General features: G+C 48.9%; 1 protein-coding gene across 1 annotated transcript; it reads right to left on the bottom strand.

Moving 5' to 3' along the window:
* Positions 1–652: 652 nt before the first annotated feature.
* Positions 653–16,299, bottom strand: CLDN11 (claudin 11). The gene is made up of 3 exons (XM_004591309.2): positions 15,866–16,299; positions 11,856–12,020; positions 653–1,045 (listed from the first exon to the last, which is right to left on the bottom strand). The coding sequence occupies exons 1-3, from the start codon at positions 16,089–16,091 to the stop codon at positions 813–815; spliced, it is 624 nt and encodes a 207-aa protein (XP_004591366.1). The 5' UTR covers positions 16,092–16,299; the 3' UTR covers positions 653–812.
* Between the last annotated feature and the right edge of the window lie 364 nt (positions 16,300–16,663).

Here is a 16,663-nt window from a genome sequence, read left to right on the forward strand (position 1 = left end):
ATGGCTAACAGCAGGAAAACAGAGAATGGGGGAAAGCTTTCAAAACATGTTACACTGAAGCGTATGCAAAGTGTGCGATTAAAAACTACATCATCCAAACCTGGAAACCAAAGAGAGCTTGTGGCGTGTTAGCTGAAGTTATACTCACTTGTGCTGTTATTTATTGCAGAATTAAAAACCGTGTGGTTCATTTCCTTCATATGGATGAGTTGAGAATTTCAGGAAACTCATGGTTATAAAAAAAAAAACCGACCAATTTTGAAAAAGTATGTACAGATAAATGTAAAATCCCAAACTAAAAAAAAAAAAAAAAATCCCCACCCCTTGCCCTCAACTTACAAAAAGGAAATTTTCCCATGGAAAGAAGAAGTTCCAACGCTCCCCTCCCTTGCACCCTGGGGCCCGCCTTCTGTCGTTTCTGTATCTCTTAGAAGTAAATGACCTTGGCGCTCAAGAGCAGGCCGGAAACAGAGGCCTGTTGATGAAACTCCCATTGTCATCTGTAACCGTTTGAAAAGCGTCTTTTGCTTCTCTCCCCCACCCCCACCCCACTCGGCACTGTTTGCAAGACATTTCAGATTTAGACAGCAACAAAATATTTGTTTTAATAAACAAGAAAGAAATGCCCAAGAAAAAAGCTAGAGACTTAAGACAACCAAAAGGTCGGGGTGGAGGGTGGTGTTAAGACTGAGGCAGGCCAGGCCTGGTGTTTCGCTAGCCCCTCTGGAGCCTGGCGGAGGAGCGTGCCCCCTCGCCGCCGCGGGCCCAGCCAGCCTCTACAGCACCTCGGAGGGCCGCCTGGGGCTGGCTGTTTACACGTGAGCACTCTTGGCATGCGTCGGGGAGCTGGAGCCCGACGAGTAGTAGAAGCGGTTTTCCCCGAACGCCTGGGCGTCTCCGGAGCAGCAGACGATGACACAGCCCCCGACCAGGCACATCACAGCCCCGATCCAGCCCGCGTACAGAGAGTAGCCGAAGCTCACGATGGTGGTCTCCCGGTGGGCGCACACAGGGAACCAGATGGTGGCGACCATGGCGCAGAGGGCTGTGGAGACAAGCAGAGAGCGTGACCGGCGTGTCCACCGCGCCTCAAGGCTGCAGGTGGTTCATTCACTCCACCACACACACTCAGGAAACACCGCACACTCAGCCAGGGGAAAAGTAAACAGGCTGGCTGCAAACTTGTGTCAGGCTGCTCGGACAACAGGTGGCAGAAAGGAGAGAATCCCCACGTGAACACACAGAAATAAATCACCGAGGGCCAGAATATCTTTGTTTTTGCTTGCATCTTGTAACTTTGCATCCATAGTTAGAAGTCTAGCATTACCACCTACTTCTAATGATCACTTCCCATGTCCATTTTGTTCCAGGTTCTGAATTCCCTGGTGGCAGGTGCTGTGCATCTACGTTTGTAAATCCAATGCTTTGCTCAGTCCCAGTCACCTGTATAGTAGCTGAATGCTGAATGATTGCAGATATTTGGAAATGAGAAATAAAACAATACCCATCCACCCCCGCTTCAATTTTACACTTCTTTTTCCAATTTGGTTCATTCACAGTGTGAAGACCTAGAAAAGTTGCAATATCAGCTGTAAAATTTGAGTTGGCATGTTATTGTTGACAATCACAAAATCCCAACTCGCATATGTAAAGAACTGAAGGAGTTTCTGGTGACAGCATTAGTTGCGGAGGGTCCTGCGGCCTCGCACCAGTCAGTGTAACTTCAGATCTGGTTTGTACTGTATACAGTAAAAAAAATAACCTCCCTGCGATTGCATTCTCTCTCCCTTCTCACCAAAGCATCCCAACAAGGACAGGCAGGAGTCTAGGAAGACTTAAAAAATTATTTGAAACTTCTTAAACCAGCCCTGTCTTGTGCAGCCATGGCGGGCAGAGAGGCTAATGAACTGAAATTTGAATTTTAATTAACTTTCATTTCAATGGCCATCCATGGCTAGCAGCTACTGTACGAAACAACACAGCTCTAGAAAACATAATTCTGTTGCCTCTTTTGGTACCATCTGATTTCTTACAACTAGAAACAGAATAGAAATTTTAATTACAACTTTGCAGGCCAGAAGTCAGATGCAGTAGTTAGAAGGCACTTGAGCCCACATTCCATATCAGAGTGCCTGGGATGGAGTCGCACCCTCACTTCCAATCCAACTTCCTGCTAATGCTTCCTGCTCCGGTGGGAGGGGTGGGCAGCAGGTGGTGGCTCGTGCACTGTGTCCCTGCCACCCCCAAGGGAGACCCAGATGGAGCCCTCAGCTCCCAACTTTAGCCTGGCCCAGCACCAGTTATTCAAAGCATTTGGAATATGAAGACCTCTCTCTCTCTCTCTCTCTCTCCCCCTCCTTTCCAAGTAAAATGAAAACATGTTTTTAAAGGGTTTTAGTTGAGATAGCATATGAGATTGGCAGATATAATGATGATAATGAGGTTGTCCATTCTGAGAAAAGCCATCAGCAAATTCAGACAGATCATGGCATTGCCAGCCTGGTGTTTGCCACCTAGGGTACCCTTAGAGTACCCTTCTCACTTCCAACTCAGCTAACTTTTTTCTGACTTTTTACTCGTGCTGAGTCATTTTCTAACTTGCCCTCCATGCCTACAGAAAAGGAATATAATTTATCCTTCACATAAACGCTGGGTTCTAAACGGAAGAATAGATTTACCTCTTCCCCATTTTCAAAGACATTTTCAATGGCCTCATAGCCTACACCTAGACTAAGCTTATGCCCCAGACTTGGTACAGATACAGGAAAACAGAGGTGATTCCTATCCTAAAAAGTGCAGGTCCCAGGTAGAAGTCAAGAGGAAGCGCTTTGAAAGGATTCTGCACTGCTCAGGTGGCCTCCCAAGAGCCTGGCATTAGTGGTGAACTACTCACAGTTATGCAGCACTAAACATCAAGTACTGAAGAAGCTAACAGCAGAGCACAGTTGTGAGTCCCTGTTGGCTACACAGCAGGCACCCTCGGGCCGGCTCCTGTAGCAAGGGTTTTCAGAATGCTGGAGAGGCGCTATTCTCTGTAAACAGAACTTCCTGGAAGACCAGCATCCAGCAGACCCTCCCTTCGCGGCGCAGGCATGAAAACCTTGGCTCTGTGGGAACACCTTTTCCTTTCTCTCCTCTGACATGGGTCGCACATCAGTGGGCACGCTGGTTTGGCTGTGATATTCATTGTAACTTCAGTAAGGCACCCGGAAAAGCTTTTCTCTGCACCAGGACAGGGGACCAAGTTCCCTCACCAGAGTGTTCCAGCCGAGAACTATCGATTCGATTCCCCACCCCAATGTGCAAGGCAGGGGCACAGCCCTGACCCCCAAAAGTGCATGTTCCTTCTGCTATGAGCAAAACCAGCACTCAAACACCCAGGCTCACTTACGGGAGAAAGGTGGGCACCGGAAAGATGAAACTGATTTGATTCAACCCAGCCGACCTTTCTCAGGAACAACTGGCGGGTTTCAAAATGGCTCACGGTTCAAATTAAACTTTGCGTTTTCCAGTGGCTCTGTACTGGCACTCTTCACTGACACAGACACAAAAAGCATTGTTCCCATTCTGTGCAAACCACCTAATTTAACCTCCACATTTGGTTTAGATGTTTTAAAATATGACCAAAGAATCACTTCTAAATTAATTTACTTTTTTCCCTAAACAAAACAAAGTTATCTTTACAAAGAAAAAGACTTAGTCCCAATATTCCAAAAGCAACCATAGATAACAGCAAAACTCATGCTTTGCACGAGTTAGATTTTATTTTAGCATGATTTATGAAAAAAATGAAACCATGAAAATGTCTACACACTTGGACAATGAGCATCAGAGGTCTGGATGGGAGATTGGTTAAAGAAAAGACAGATGAATGAGATAGTCCTATTGGAATTCTCTTTTCCCCTGCACACCTAGCAAAAGTGACAAGCATCATCAAGCTCTCCCGTGACTTTAACATGAAAGTCACAAACTCGTGATTTACCTCATTGGGGATCCATGCAAAGCAAGGCAAATGAGTACCAGCAGGCGCTTTATTTCCTAACAGATAAATGAACTCCGGGTGGAATTCCTGTGGCTCTCGGGGATGAGCCACATCAAAACCACCGAAAAAATGACAGACCACCACACAACAGGAAAGGAAATGAGAGGCCCACTGGGAACTGTGACCTGCAGTTGAACTCAGGACAAAAATGTTTGGAAAGTAAAACAGGAGAATTTACTTGATTTCAACAATGGTTGACATGGAGAAAGGGATATGTTTTCACCAATAAAGTTGAAAATACAAGTCAAATAAAGCATGAAATATTAATACAACTGCCAATCATGCTTGGCTTACTCAACCACATATCAGGCCTGCTGGGTTTATTTTTGTTGGCCTCCCCAACACCACCCCCCCAAAAAAAAGTTAAAAACTGAGCTCAAAATGGTTTTGTTGTTTGAGCAAAATTTTAAAAATGTTTTTCTTTTTTTTTATTAATTATTTTGCATTATGTGACAGTTTCATAGGCTCTGGGAATCCCCCCACCCCTCCCCATGCCCCTCCCCCCTGGTGGATTCCTCCACCTTGCTGCAGTATTACAGTTCAAATTCAATCAAAATTCTTTCCTTGCAAACATATACCAAGCATAGAGTCCAGCTACTTATTGTCCAGATGGGTTGAACAGTTTCTTGGGGAGACCATTTCTGGTCCGAAGTTAGAGCTGGTAGAATATCATCCCAGTCAATTAAGAGTCCCAATATAACATCAACAGCAATTTGCAATATTATGGAATTGACATGGTTTTGAGTAACCAGTATGTTAAAAAAAAAAAAAAAAAGCAAGTCCTAACCACAACCTATGATTAGCTCATTGACATAAAAATGTTTTTCTTAAAATTCATACTTATCTCTAAGTTAAAGACCATTGAGGAGCTATCTATCCTTCCTATTTTTTAGGTCATTAGAATTTATTTTTAAGTCAAAACTCTAAAAACAAGACAGAAACTTCAGCGCCCATCTTTTTCAGTGTCCTGTCCTATATGCACCTGCAGAAGACACAGGTTTCACTACAAATGGCAGAGAAAGCTACTCTGCCACTTGTCGGGAATCTTCTTAGTTTATAAAGAAGGAGAGGGAAAAGAACACTCCACTATGCGGCTCACAGTCCTCCAGATTTGGTCCTCTAATAAGTAGACTCTCTTGCTCTTCAAAGAAAACGTCACTTGCCTCTTCGGAGAGCAAGTTTCAATTAACATGCTACAATGCGGTCTTGAGTTGATGGGATGGACACCCTTTGCTGAAAGGTGATAATGATCTTGACTTTATCAAACACAGAAAACATAACATTTGCAAAGTTCATCTTAAGACATGAAATGCAAGTGGAGCTGGCTTTGAGTCTCTTAAGGAGACCAGTTGAAATGTGGCGATGCATGGATTTAAATAGAGACAATAGGCACTACACCTCATAAATACACACAATGATCAGATAGCAACTAAAAACGCTTTAAATGGCAAAAGGGGGGAAATATAGAAATATGATGAAGTTGAATAACATAGGTGCAGGTGTGTTTTCCATTCGGAGCTCTGCTCTCCTGGAGAGAGAGTGAGCGCCAAGACATGGCTCACACCTCCAGGGACAACCCTTCCTCCCTCCAATGAGCCTCTCTTTCCAGGACTTGCCACTTTCAGTGGCAGTCACCAAACAGACTTTTAAAACATTGTCTTCCAGACAACTCAGTATTTTCATTAAAAACACTTAACTTACTCACAATACTAGTAACACCAGGGAGGGTCTTCCTCGCTATGTCAAGAATAGCTTCCAAAACCCTGGGAATGAATGAGTGGAGTGAAGAGGAGAAACTGAAAACACACAGGCCATGAATTGATCACTGCTAGGAAGGGTCTGGGGTTCCCTCAACTCTTCCTCCTATTTTTGTTTGGATTTGAAATTTCCCACAAGAAAAACTTCTAAGTCCTTCTCCACTTCATATTTTAAAATGTATTGACCACTGTCTTCAATCAGTACTGTTATAACACACACACACACACACACACACACACACACACACACACAGAGCAAATTACAGCAACGGCTATTGTATGGGTCATATTTATTTGCTGATTTCCTGGACATTTAAAGCTAGAAATGTTTTGGTTTACTACTCTCTAAAATGTTGCTTTAAGAAATCGCAACTGCAGGCCCTGTGCAGTAGCCTAGTGACTGAAGTCCTTACCTTGCATGTACCGGGATCCTATATGGGCTCTGGCTCATGCCCCAGCAGGTCTGCTTCCCATCCAGCTCCATGCTTGTGGCCTAGGAAAGCAGTCAAGGACTGCCCAAAGCCTCGGAACCTTGCACCGCATGGGAGACTTGGAAGAAGCTCCTGGTTTTGGATCGGTTCAGCTCCAGCCATTGCAGCTACTTGGGGAGTGAACCAGTGGATGCAAAATCTTCCTCTCTGTCTCTCCTCCTCTCTGTAAATTTGACTTTCCAATAAAAATAGATATATCTAACAACAACAAAACAGACACACACACACACACACACACACACACAACTGCACAGGACGGGTTCCTCTGCCACCAGTGACTTTGCAGAAGAGATAACAGTGACAGCAACCATCCAATTGATCCAATATTCAAGGATGTTATTTTCCCAGCCTGCTTTCAACATTTCTGCCTTTAGTTCTATTCCATGCATCGTTATCTTTGCCTACCTTTACCCTGTTTGAAAGCAACGTCGTGGTTATTGGTTAATTCTTGTTTTTCCATCACAGAATGTAGAGGCAGGAGGGGCTTACAGAGCAGAAAGTGTCCCCAATTTCAGAACAAGGTCAGTATAGCTACATTCATCCCAAATGCCACATCCCTTCCACTACCCGTGTAATGTGGGACGTGTCTGCCTAAAGTTCATGAGTTTAGAAGAGGATTTTCTAACTCTTCTAGTCATGCCCTGACAGTAAGAGTATCCCCATTAGTTCTCCACCCAAGGAGATTCCCATTTGATTCTGTGTGTGAGGCGAGTTTTGTTTATATCACGTTGCCACACAACCTCAAATTTACCCCAATTTTCTTTTAACCTGAGTGCTCCAAGTTAAAATAACTCATTCCACATAAGTGATTTTAACTGTCCTTGCTTGTAGTATTTTGGAAAGGAAGCAGACAGGGTTGCTTTGGGATGCAAAGTACATTTTCTTGCCTTCCATTCTTTCTCCCATCCTCTAAGAAACATCGAAGCACTTTCCAATTTGTAGTAAAAATTAGAACCTGACTGAGTCAGAGCTAAGATGCAGTGTTTGCAGCATGGTGATTCAACATGCCTTTTCAACCCTGCATAAACACAAACGTCCAGCTACTGATCCCCACATTCTGATCTCTACAGAGTAAACAAAGGAAATATTTCCATTAGGCCCAGACATGAGGTGGTATTTCCGAAAACACGGCATTTTCTCTCCTCTACCGTTCCCTATGCAGAGATGAGCCTGCATAAATTAGATACGGTTGAAGAAGACCTAGCCGCCCTTTGGGTTACAGGCGATTTCCTCCCACTGCAATACTAGCAAATATTTGCTCAGGTTTACTATGTGCCGGACTCCATGCGTTGCTTCAAAAAGTGGGAAACATTGTTTCCACTTTATGTTACATACTTAATATATTATTCACTCAGCTAAAAACTAATAGATTACAGATTCTGTAGAGTTGGATCTGACTCCAACTGACAAAACGATTACCTCCTGACTTTGCAGGGAAACAGAGGATGGATGAGCCTCAGGGCCAGCCCAACAAGGCACCTGCTGCTCCTTGGGCTGATCGGCTAGGCTAAGAAGCCCTCAGCATCAGGCTCCCTTGCCCACAGCAGGAAATCTTTACTTTGGTAACCTTGGACTCCTGGGAAGACATCATGCTTGTAGCATAGCACAAACCCTGTAAGCTTTCAGAAAAATCATTACAGATGTACAGATCAGGAAGAACTGATGTTAATGCAAAACATTCATGGTTTCCAAAGTGTGCCCAGTTCCTCAGGCCCTTAAACTCTTGCTCTTGGGCCCTGCATGGTAGTCTAGAGGCTAAACTCCTCAGCTTGCACACGCTGGGATCCCATACAGGAGCCGGTTCGTGTCCCCGTGGCACCACTTCCCATCCAGCTCCCTGCTTGTGGCCTGGGAAAGCAGTTGAGGATGGCCCAAAGCCTTGGGACCCTGTGCCCACGTGGGAGACCTGGAACAAGCTCCAAGCTTTGGATCGGCTCAGCTCTGGCTGTGCAGCTACTTGGGGAGTTAATCAGTGGACAGATGATCTTCCTCTCTGTCTCTCCTCTCTGTATATCTGATTTCCCAATTGGAAAAAAAAAAAAAAAAAAAAAGCTCTTGTGCTGCCCAACACTCACCCCTACCTTACCGCATCACCATCCAGTAACCCCTTGGCCCATCCTTGGCCCAGAGCTGGCCTCTCCCTGCCCACCCCCCTACTGAGAGAAAAGGAGCCAAGCCAGAGAAATACAAAGGAAGCTTTCACTCTCTCCTACCCTTCCCACCCGCGGCCAGTGCTGCGGGGGATGGGGCACAAGACCAGGCCCTCTGGGCTCTGTGGCCGGAAGACATCTGTAGGTGCCACACTTGGGACCATGAGCTTTATGTTTCCAGTGCTAGATCACTGTAGTCAAGGCAAGCCTTGGAGGGTGGGGTTGGGCCACTCAGCACCCCAGTTTCCCCATGGCTTCACTCCAGGCCAACAGGGAAGGAGAGACTGGTATCTGCTACCCTGCTCCACCTTGCTTTCATCATCCGTGACTCTGCCTCTCTTTGCCAACCCACCTTAAAAACACAAAGAAGAAAATTTTTCAAAGCACAATTTAAAAAATTTTTTCAAAGCACAAAGAAGTTACAAAAAACACTGAGAAGTTACAAACCTCTGGCTGCTTTGGGGTGTCTTTTCCCCTCCCCTCCCTTTTCTACAGTGTCCACTGGCTTGTTTGAGTGAGTTTTCTCTCCTGTGAATGCCCTGTGACTCCTGTATGGAAGCCAGAATGTCTCCAGAGGAGCCCTTCATACAGTAGACTTCAACCCTGCACGGCTGGGAGTCCAAGAGAAAGCCCAAGCACGAGTTCTAATGGGCCAGTTTGGGGATGTGATCTTTGACCCGCATCCAAGCCAGATTCTCACTGGGCATGCACCTTGCACCAAAGAACTGCAGGTTTTAATTCCTGTCCTCTGCTAGGACTTACAGCATGGTTGTGGAATTAGTTTTCATTGAGCAACAATGGAGAAACATGAAATTATCAAAAGGAAGAGAGCTGGAGGCAATGTCGGTGCGTGGAGTCCAGTTAAGTCTACTCAGAGGTGCAGATGTCTGAAACAGGGCTGAGCCAGGGTTCCTGCTGGGGATACTCGCTCCCCATCCACTGCTGCCAAGCAGTGGCCGAATCCTGGGCTTATGGGCAGCCAGAGCGACAACGAATCCAGGCTTCACCCGCTGGACGCCCAGCTGCAAGCTCTGGGGTCTTGGAGGTCTGGAATTATTACCTAGGGACATCCGTGAATAAGGCCACAGTATGTGTAGATGAGGAATGAATCCTGAGGGACACTCAACGACAGGACCACTGTCTTTCAGCATGTGCACAGACTGACTGGGGCAACGGACTGTGTCAGACCCTGTATTGGCAAGCACACACAAGAATCAGGTCTGGGATCACCTCAGACAAAGTTTCTTTGGAATCCCCTCAACTGAATTGCCGGACTCAGAACCCCAACCATGGAGAGAATTGTAGATTCCATGGTCTGATTAGGGAGTGCATATGTCAGAGCTGGGCCTCCTCAGTGACTTAGAGCAGTGGACAGCATAGCCAAGTGCACATGGAGGATATGGCAGTACATTGCAGTCTGCAGAGGACACCTGGTACCCAAACAGAGGACAGAACAAATTGATCAACTATCCCATCCAAGTGTTGGCAGTGAATATCAGGGGAAAAAGAGACTCTAAGGTGGACTATGTCAACCAGCGGATTCTGAAGAGATTTCATCGTGCTTGGAGTGGTGAGATCGGCAGTAATTCGGATCTGTTGAACTACTGAAACCTCTTGAGCAGAACCCTTGGAGCATGCCCCACATCGGGGACCCTGGAGTGGTGTCTGGTGGCTGCCCTCCATCCCAGGGTGCAGAGGCATTTGGGAGGCTGGGTGTGGCTTCTCTCCTTGTCTCCCCTCCTCCCCCAGATACAGAAAAGAAAAACATAGACAGTGGAAATGGTGATCTCACCCACCTTCCTGTAGCCCTAATCAACTATGTAAAAATCACAAAACGTAATAACTAATACTTTAAAAAAAAAAAAAAGATAACTGGAAGGACAGTCCCACGGGTTGTTCAACGGAGCTCCTCTGTGTCAGGCATCATCAGCGAAGCAGGATTGGATGCGCACAGGCCTGCTCAGCAGCCTCAGCTGTCCCTTCCTCCAGCCCATGACCCCACCACTTTTCCCTTCAACCCTTGAGTCATGACAGATTCTTCTGTACTGAGAAACGTATCTGGTCTGGACTGGTGTCTTGTTCTGTGTGTGCATGGACTAGGGACAAGGATTTCATTGAGACTGGCACAAGCCATCCTCTATCTCCCTTTCCAAGCAGCCACAGAGCAAAAGGAGCCTTGCCCCACCCAAACACGCTCAATGCCTAACCTGATGCCTGGCACACTTACTCCAGTAATACTTGCTGGAGAAGAGATCAAGTTGCCATCGCTGGTCTACCACTCTCAATACCTCACTCTGTCTGTGCTCTCTTTTTTTCCTAGTCTTTCTTTATTAATTGGGGTTTCCGATACTGGCTGCACCCAAGAATCACCTGGGGACTTTTACAAAAATGCCTTTGCCTGGCCCAATCCTCAGAAAATTCCAATCCAGCTGATCCACAGTGGGAGCTGACTATGGATGCTCTAAAAGAGACTCCATTGTGGGGCTTAAACAGAGAGCCACACTGTGACTCATTTGCTCTCCTGGTCTCTCCGCTAGTGACCTCCTAGCCCCAGATCCTCGTCTTGCAGGCACCTTGGATCAACTGGCTAATCCTCTGCCTGCAACATCAGCATCCCATGTGGGTGACTATTCACCTCCTGGTTGCTCCGGTTCCCATGCAGCTCCCTGCTGGTACCCTGGGAAAGCAGTGGAGTATGACCCAAAGCTTTGGAACCCTGCACCTGCATGGAGACCTGGAAGAAGCTCCTGACTCCTGGCTTTGGGTCAGCTCAGCTCAAGCCATTGCGTCTAGCAGATGGAAGATCTTTCTGTTTCTCCTTTTCTCTGTAAAGCTGCCTTCCAATTAAAAAAAAAAATCTTTTTAAAGCCTCCTTGTAAATTATTTTTTTTAAAAGATTTATTCATTTTATTACAGCCAGATATACACAGAGGAGGAGAGACAGAGAGGAAGATCTTCCATCCGATGATTCACTCCCCAAGTGAGCCGCAACGGCCCGTGCGCGCCAATCCGAAGCCGGGAACCTGGAACCTCTTCCGGGTCTCCCACACGGGTGCAGGGTCCCAATGCATTGGGCCGTCCTCGACTGCTTTCCCAGGCCACAAGCAGGGAGCTGGATGGGAAGTGGAGCTGCCGGGATTAGAACCGGCGCCCATATGGGATCCCGGCATGTTCAAGGCGAGGACTTTAGCCGCTAGGCCATGCCGCCGGGCCCTGTGAGTTATTAATGTCCCCCCACATACATACCCATCACTGTCAACTGTTCATGCAATAAAACAGGTCACAGATAGTGGGGGCTTCTCCCCCATGGGTTCACAGACTGCCTTTCTCCTGAACTCAGTGTGGCACCAAGCCGGAGGTATGAGGCTCGTCAGGCTCCCTCAGAATGGGGCTACCGTGTAGGAAGCCGTCTTACCCAGCAGAATGAGCAGCACCCCAGCCAGCTGGGCCCGCCGGTACTTGGCCACGCCAGGCTCATGACCCATCCGGATGCAGGGGAGCACGGTGAGCAGCAGGAGGATGGCTGGCAGCCCCAGGACGGAGGCGGCAATCATCAGGGCCCGGCAAGCTTGCACATAGCCTGGAAACAGAGCAGACAAGTGTGGGTGAGCACACAGGCCACCTGGTCCCTGAGCCCTGCCTCGTCGGCGCTCAACACCACCTCCCGCGCTCCCCCTTGCCCCATTCCAGGGCTAAGGAGCTGCAAACAACTGTCTGAGAATAATGTACACTTTCAAGCTAGAAAGCAACTCAGCTACAAGAAAAGGGATTGGAGAGACAGAAGTAGGGGCAACCCCCGATTAGACCACAAGACCAAGTTGCCAGGATGAGGGGTCAAGGGTCCATTTACAACGTTATATCATGTTGTGAAAGATTTACATGAAAACTCACATCTTCTGCTAAGCTTTCTCTGCTGTCCTCGTCTGGTTCTGCTGTGCTGTTGATACAGTCTATATTCCCGGGTGGCCTTGGGCAAGTCACTTAACTGCAATGTCTTACTTTCCTCCTCATGGAGTAAAAATAGCAATAGTAGCTACATATTTCTAACAGAAGTCTATTGAAGGTTAATTCATGCAATGCACAAAACAGGGTTTATGCTGGGCCCGGCATAATGACTCAGAGGCTAAATCCTCACCTTGCATGCACTAGGATCCCATATGGACACTGGTTCATGACCTGGGTGTTCCACTTCTCATCCAACCCCTTGCTGTGGCCTGGGAAAGCAGTCGAGGATGACCCAAAGCCTTGTGACCTGCACTCACATGGCAGACTCAGAAGAAGCTCGTGGCTCCTTGCTTCGGATCAGCTCAGTTCCGGTCATTGCAGCCATTTGGGAAGCGAATCAGCAGCTACAAGATCTTTTTCTCTGTCTCTCCTCTCCATAAATCTACTTTACCAATAAAAATAAATCTTACGGGCCCGGCGGCGTGGCCTAGCGGCTAAAGTCCTCGCCTTGAACGCCCCGGGATATCCCATATGGGCTCTGGTTCTAATCCTGGCAGCTCCACTTCCCATCCAGCTCCCTGCTTGTGGCCTGGGAAAGCAGTGGAGCACGGCCCAAAGCTTTGGGATCCTGCACCCGCGTGGGAGACCTGGAAGAGGTTCCTGGTTCCCAGCTTTGGATCGGCGCGCATCGGCCTGTTGCAGCTCACTTGGGAAGTGAAACATCGAACGAAAGATCTTCCTCTCTGTCTCTCCTCCTCTCTCTGTATATCTGACTTTGTAATAAAAATAAATCTTTAAAAAAGTAAATAAATCTTACAAAAAAAAAAAAAAAAAGAAAAAGCACCAGAGTTTGTGCTAAGTAGTCATAGCGAATTTGTTATCACTCCTGGTGTTGTAACAGAGATATCCAGTCCTTTGGTCTCCAGGTGCACCAGCTGACCTTGTCTCTAATTCTGTGTTTTAAATTTACATTGGATTTGAACACTGCATAGTGCCAAGGCGAGTAAGCTGACATTGGGAATGTCTCTTTGCTCTCTCCAGAGGCTACTGGCCTCACAAGTGCTGCGCCCTACAGGCAGGCATGCTCCATCTTCTGCCACTCCCACAATGCCCTGGATGCACTTCCCCAGCTGTCCACAGGACACACACCTGCCTTGGTCTGCAAGGGGTTAACACGGTGCCCACACAGATGATGTAAATCAACAGGTGTCCATGAATTGGACAATAAGAGTTGAAAAAAAAAAAAAAAAAAGACTGCCTGGACTTTCTAAGGATCAGTAAAGTGCCATGAAACAACTTTAGAAAGAAGCCAATTATGTGTGCAGTACTAAAGCAAAAAAAAAAAAAATAGAGACAGAGAAGATATGAGGAGGATTTCACAAACTTGAATCCATTGCTTCCAAGTTAAAGACAGTTTTTCATGACCGCACTTATCGCTCTCCATTTTTTTTGTTGTTCAAAGAGTCAGAGACATGGTGGCCTGAATGAGGCAGAGTTAATGGCCAAGCCAAGAAATTAGCCCTAACTTTTGCCTCACATACCAGGACCCTTATACCAAAGCCAGCCAGCCCGTACTCCACCCCAGGACCCAACCTGAACGAGTTTGCAAGAGCTGTCTGGCCAGAATCCAGACTGCGCCAAGGCCCTCTTCCCACCGCTGCCCAAGAAAGATAATTAAGCACATTTCTGTTGACTTAAAGGTCCCTGGGGAAGCCACCCAGACTTTGAGACCCAGCCCTTTAGAGGATACAGAGGGCTGGCATCAGAGATCCTGAGATTCATGACACGGGGTGTGCATGTGTTTCGGTGCCAAGGTCGTGGCTGGAAGACAAGAGGTGGAGACCGGGGACCTGCCCTGCCCCCATGCAAGGGGAGTTGGAGGAGGGGCACTGAGCGCTACCTTCTGGGGTGTGGTCTATCCTTGAGAACAAACTCCTCCTGCTGAATGCTCATAAGACTTTGTACAAGAAGCAAGGAGGCAGAGAGTAATTCTGTGCTTCAGTTAGAAGTCCATACAAATACTATACAGTTTGCGGGGGGGGGGGGGAACCTACCATTTGTGGGGCTTCCCCTACACCAAAGGTTTACAGTTCTTGTCTTACCCAACAATCCTGGCACCCAGATGGCTGGTGGGACTTCCATTTTTAAAAGAGGACAACTAGGGTTCATGGAGATGAGCAATTTGTGCCACATCACCCAGGGTGTGAGGCCTGGATACTGTGGGCTATCACCCATCTCCCTCTAACTGAGGCTGGCCCAGATCTGGGTTCACAGACTTCTATTCATCTGCTAAGACAATGAAAAGCCAGGGATGACAGCACCATGGGAACCTGCTGTGGAGCACAGGCGAGGCTGGGCACAAGCGGGGATGCAGAGACAGCAGGGCGCCGTCCACATCTTCCAGGGAAGTAAAATGCAACGGAGTGACGTTAATTCACCAACAATCAATGAAAATAAGACAGGTGCCCTGATGGGGCTAAGCAGCAAACATCAGGGCAGCAAGGTGGAATGGGAAGTGACTGCACTGCCGGGAAACGGGGCATTCCCGAGACACTCAGGCTGGGAAACAGAGTCTCCCGGAGTCACAGACTCCTGGGAGAGAAGGCACGAAGTGCAAAAGAAGTTGAGGCAGGTCTTTCAATACGCATGTTTCACCACTACTGGTGGGAGGAAAGTGGGGTGCGGACGCCTAGAGGGGCAGGATCCTGAGGGGGGGTCCTACCGAGCTTCCCAGCAGACCAGCTGGGCCACCTGCGACCTCACCGCCCCGCACCCGGGATGCGGATAGTTTAAATCTTACCTGACACTGTGCCACTGGGGCGGCACCTGAAGATGGGCCGGGTATGCAAGGGGGCGGGGGAGGGTGCTTGTCCATCAACTCAGCCCCCTGCCCACTTCCAATCGCAGCTCGGAGGGGGGAGGAGTGACCCTCTGTCTCCTCCAGGGAAAGCCAGGCTTCCCGCCCCAAACAGGGTGCAGAGCGGGCCAGGGGAGTCCCCCCAACCACCCTGCAGCCTGCGATGAGGAGAAGGAAGGGGCGAGAGTGCGGACAGGGGAAATAAAACCGCCACCACCGCCACCCCCGCCCCGGAGCGTGTGGGCATCAACCTGGGGTTTACTCAACTGCAAAATGTCCTAGGACATGAATCGCTCTGAGGAGCGCCCCAACCTAGCCAAGGCGCCTCACCCTCCCGGCGAGGACAGCGACATTCAGACTGAGCCCTCCCAGTCGCTGAGAGTTCGCATCCCCTTCCCACCCCACCTTGCTTTTTCCGCACCTGCGGTGGTAGCTAACCCGAAAGCAGGTGTCCGGGAAGAGGTTTTGTCCACCATGGGTGGGAAAATAGGAGTTCTCACAGACTGAATTCCTAATCTGTCCACTAAAATCTCGAAGCGACTTGAGCAGCGAGGCCACCCCCAAATCCCAGAAGTCTGAGGCTGAGAGATGTTAGATCCAGAGCTAGCAAGTGGGGTCCTTACCCGGCAGGATGAGGATGTCCACCAGGGGCTTGCAGTGGTACAGCCCCGTGGCCATGACGCAGTCCGCCCACAGCCCCTTGGAGCCCAGTTCGTCCAGTTTACGGCACGTGGGGATGGTGTAGCCGCAGGTTACCACCCAGTCGTTGGTAGATGTGGTGACGATGATACCGATCCATCCCACGAAGCTCGTGACGAAGCCCACCACCTGCAGGCACGTGGCCACCATGGTGGCCGCCCCGACGTCCCCGGAGCCTTAGCCTCTCACTAGTCTGTAGCGGGACCCCAGGCTACACAGCGCCTGCCTTAACCCTGTGGTTCCTGCGTGGCGGAGCTGTTGGAGGGCGACTGCCCGGGGCGGCGGCTGGTCGGGCTCGGACGGCACGGACCGCTAGCTGCGCTTGGCCGAGACCGCGGCGCTGCTCCGCCGCGCGCCCCCGCCCCCTCTTTAAACCCCGTCGCCCCGGCCGGCGAAGTCCAATCGGCGACAGCCCGGGGTCGAGCTATCCAATCGCAGTCCAGGGTCCGAACAGGGGTGTGTGGAAGGGAGGAGTAGCCGAAGGGCGCCGCCAAGCCGGCCGGCCGGACCCTGAGGCTGGCAGCCAGCGGCCGGCGTTGCCAAGCCAGAGGATTCGCCCTGGGCGCGCGTCGGGACCCCAGCTGGGATAGGCGTTGAATTCTTTCCCTTTTTATGGCCCCTGGGTCTGCGTTCCGCTCTAGCCCTCAGCCTCCCTACTTGTCCCCTTCTCAACTGCCACTTCTCTGGAGGTTGCCCGGGCTATGGTGTTGTGGCTGCCTGGT

This window comes from Ochotona princeps, chromosome 3 (assembly GCF_030435755.1).
Source record: "Ochotona princeps isolate mOchPri1 chromosome 3, mOchPri1.hap1, whole genome shotgun sequence".
NCBI lineage: Eukaryota > Metazoa > Chordata > Mammalia > Lagomorpha > Ochotonidae > Ochotona > Ochotona princeps.

Coding starts and splice junctions, on each gene's coding strand:
- CLDN11 (XM_004591309.2), bottom strand. CDS start 16,091: ATGGTGGCCACGTGCCTGCAGGTGGTGGGCTTCGTCACGAGCTTCGTG. Junction 12,021..15,865: donor GGACATCCTCATCCTGCCGG/GTAAGGACCCCA, acceptor CTCTGTTTCCAG/GCTATGTGCAAGCTTGCCGG. Junction 1,046..11,855: donor GGTGCTGCTCATTCTGCTGG/GTAAGACGGCTT, acceptor TTGTCTCCACAG/CCCTCTGCGCCATGGTCGCC.